At 37.0% G+C, this 4,000-nt stretch overlaps 1 protein-coding gene across 2 annotated transcripts in view; it reads left to right on the forward strand.

The window, feature by feature from the left end:
* The window catches only part of LOC107688120 (syntaxin-binding protein 4-like), a 44,583-nt gene that overhangs the window by 25,819 nt on the left and 14,764 nt on the right, over window positions 1-4,000 (forward strand). For both annotated transcript variants that reach the window (XM_016485692.1, XM_016485691.1), the window contains exons 7-8: window positions 2,291-2,414; window positions 2,529-2,670. In XM_016485692.1, the coding sequence (XP_016341178.1) occupies window positions 2,291-2,414; window positions 2,529-2,670 (266 nt within the window). The remainder of the gene's footprint in view (window positions 1-2,290; window positions 2,415-2,528; window positions 2,671-4,000) is intronic.

Raw genomic sequence — 4,000 nt, forward strand, 5'->3', positions numbered from 1 at the left:
AAGTGAGGATAGCAAAATAAAGTAAACTGTGACAAATCATACCCAAAAATTCTTCACAAAGTGTATTACCAGTAAAACTGATACAAATTTGGGACCAAAAATTATTCAGACTGAGTTTGGGGAAAAAATTTAAGTTCAGGTTTGCATGAAGCTGGGTGACAGCATGCCCAGGAGACTACAGGCTGTCATTAAGGCTAAGGGTCACCCGACTAAGGATTGATAGTTGTGTAAATACTCATACTAACAGCTGTCTGAATAATTTTTGGTTGATTGTAATCCATTACATACCTTTCTATCAAAGTTATCTAACATTATCAAGATGAATTTGTTCTGACACAGTTTAACCCTGAGTTCTTGTCATATTTTATTACTATTTTCTAAACTATAGCGAATAAACTGTGATAATGTGAGAAATGTTGAAGGTGTCTGAATAAATTTTGGTTTGACTGTATTTGATAAATGAAGTTAACCAACTAACATTATGCATACTCTTTTGGTTTCTGTACCCAATATTTAAAAAATGTACAAATGCAATAAAATTATTGGTATCGGTACTCGGTATCGGCAAGTGCCAAAAATAAAAGTATCGTATCGGGCGAGTACTGGAAAAAGTGGTATCGGTGCATCCCTACCGTTCAAATGTTTGAATTGTTCAAATAACTGTTTTCTGTTTTCCATTAATATGTAATTTATTCATATGATAACAAAGCTGAAGAAATATTCAAGAAATATTTCTTATTAATATCAATGTTGAAAGCAGATGTGCTGCTTCATATTTTTATGTGACGCTTTTTTTCCAGGATTCTTTGATGAACAGTAAGTTAAAAATAAGAGCATTTAATTGAAATAGAAAATTTTATAACATTATACATTTTATTATTGTAATCTTTGATAAATTTAATGCATCATCATGCTGAATAAAATTATTAATTTCTTTAAAAATATATAAATAATGAAAGATCGTTTTGATCTAAAACTTTTGAACGGTGGCATATAACAAGCAAAGGTTAGTTTTAGTCTTTATTTTTAGTTAGTTTGGATACACTAAGGCCCAATCCCAATTCTATTTTATACCCCTTGCCCTTAGGGGTGAAAATATTCCCCTAAGAATTGGGACACCAATACTATGCCGTCACACGTCACCATACGTCGTCTAACTCCTACAATACTCACACCTACTGGTGTGCTGGTGTGCATTAGAGCCTTTAATTACCATTCTACACACACACACATCAGATATCGCACAGCTCACACATCCAGGAGCAAAGAAACTTGTCAACGCTGCCCCACGACTTTTATTAATAACAGTTTAAATACTGAATCGCTCGAAGACACCCCTATCCCTTCACGTGAACGCGGAAAGGGCTAAGGTGTAGAATTGGGATTGGGCCTAACTCTTGTTCTTTTACGGAGCCCGGGAAGTCACCTGTAGGAGAAAAAAAAACTATCCGTGGCGACCCCTCAGTTTATAAACCGTACTCACGAATTCTTAAACTGTTCCCTCGGTTTAACAAATCGTGCCCACGGATTAATAAACCGTACTCACGAATTTCCAATCCGTGCGCTCAGATTTTGTAAACCGTATCTTCGGTTTTTGAATCCGTACCCACAAATTCATAATCCGTGGCCACGCTTTCGCAATCCGTTCCCTCGGGTTTGTAAACTGTACTCATGGATTCATGCAGCAAGCTGCTAGGTAGCCTACTTGTTAACGAATCATATTGTATATTGTTTTATTGCATATTATTATGTGGAATAGGCCTACAGCAAATTCTCTTAAGTGATTCTCTGTCAATTGTAACGGTACGAGGTGGAATACAACGATTTTGTATTGCTTTTTACCTTCTTCTCTCGAAACTCTATTGTTTTATTTTATTTTTTTAGAAAATTCAGGAAATTTTCTATTCTTCTTTTTAGCGTTTATTTTAGGCTATAAAACACAGGCGGAGGTGTTTTATCCTATTGGTGATTAATATAAAATAAACGCTAAAAAGAAGACTATTTTGTGAGTGCGGATCATAGTCTCATAGGCTACTATGAAAAATAATGTTTGTTATAATAATATTTTTTTTTCTCCTACAGGTGACTTCCCGGGCTCCGTATTCTTTATATACTGAAGCCTCTGTTATTTTTCAAACAGATGAATTGATGGGTTGTGTCACTACCCTCTGGTGGTTTTTATAAAAGCTTTCATAATTACTAACTACCTAGTAATATGTCAAGGTTGATATCAGGCAATTTGCGATCATTAATTTTTCACTCATGTCTAATGCATCTTTTTATACTAAAGCAGGCAGATACTTGGACAGCACATCATCAGGGTCTTCATCCAGATCTCAAAGTCCTCTGTTGCTTAGTCCTGCTGGCTCTCAGAGTAACTACAACAACACAGGACCCTTGCTACGCTCCCTAAGGTAAAACAGTGGAAAACAATGATTTAGTTGTGTTTACTTTCTGAATTGTTTAACTATTTTGATCAACAGTTCATTCTAGTAATACAGAGTTTGTGTGTGTATTTTTGGTTTCAGTCACCCAGGTGAAGGTGTGATTCAGCTGATATCAGTCGCTCGCTCCTACAGTCTGGGTATTACCATCGGCGGTGGCTCCAACAGACCTGATGGCCCTGCAGTTTTTATCCAGGAAGTGCTGTCTGGAGGAGATTGTCATCGGGTGAGAGAGTGGGACTCTTTAATGAGCTGTGTGCGCATGTATTTGTGCATAATCTGGGTATACGTGTTTTCACACAGAAGCCATGCCCCCTGATTGAGAACCATTGGTTAATTGTGTTTCAACTGTTTGATTTTGAGAATAACAAGTGCTGAATATGGCTGTGCAGGTGAGGTTGTGCGGACAGCTCCTATATGGAGATTTAAGCATTGTCATTTGTCTTCAAACTATGATTGAATGAGACAGAGAAAGAGAGAGAGCAACGGACATAAATGAGTGGGAGATGTCATACAGTTTGAGGAAGTGTTTAGTCTGAGCTGGAGAAGAAACAGATTATAAACCTCCAAGAATCTTCTCTCCCAAAGCAAGGATCACTTTACACCTTACCATTAAGCTCTAACACATTTAGCCATCTGTATCGCAGAGGGGGTTAGGATTAATGTGAGGATGACATCCTAGAATGTCAGACTACTGCGTTATAGCCTGAGCCTGTGCAAAGGTTTCCTCTTAAGTAGGTAGAGATCTCCTGGAAACCGTCTAAGCAATTTATCCCCTGCTTTACATTGGCTTGAGTGTTTTCCCTGATAGACAAAATAGGTAAAGGCTCCGGTGGGCTGTTCTGTGGATGGACAGTGCTGTCACAGCAGACTGCAGAGGTCAGGTGTACAGAAGGCCATCTAGGGCATCACCCTCCCTGTAGAATATAAAACTCAGAATGGGGAGGGCAGCTGTAGCATTCACCTACAGGACTATTGTGCTGAAACTCAGATATTCAATATCACTTAGATTTTCAGTGTCAGATTGTTGGCCATCTGTGACACCTATTATATAAGGTCCCCTGTCCGTTTTAAATTGTTTAACCAGAATCAATGATCAGAACTCAGAGCTAGCTGAAATAAACCGTGTTTTTGGCCATTTAGTGGATTTTTTTGTTTTGTTTTGTCTAGTCCTTGATTTTGTTTACTTGCATGTTAGTGTTGTTGTCTCCAAAAACAAGAATCACTTTTATTGTTGCTCATAGTTAGAACTGCAAGAATAATTCTCTTAATTAGTATTTTTGCATACAGAAAAATAGGTACATTACCTTTCAAAAGTGTGGGGTTTTAAGAAATTAATGTTTTTATTCAGCAAATGTGACAGTAGAGACATTTTAATCTATAAAAATATCAAGCAGCACAACTTCTTTCAACATTAATAATAATAAGAAATGTTTCTTAAGCAGCCAATCAGCATGTTAGGATGATTTCTGAAGGATCAAGTGACACTGAAGATTGGAGTAATGATGCTGAAAATTCAGCTTTGTAGCAAGAGGAGTAAATTCAATTTTAATATA

This window comes from Sinocyclocheilus anshuiensis, unplaced genomic scaffold, assembly GCF_001515605.1.
Source record: "Sinocyclocheilus anshuiensis isolate Anshui unplaced genomic scaffold, SAMN03320099.WGS_v1.1 scaffold249, whole genome shotgun sequence".
NCBI lineage: Eukaryota > Metazoa > Chordata > Actinopteri > Cypriniformes > Cyprinidae > Sinocyclocheilus > Sinocyclocheilus anshuiensis.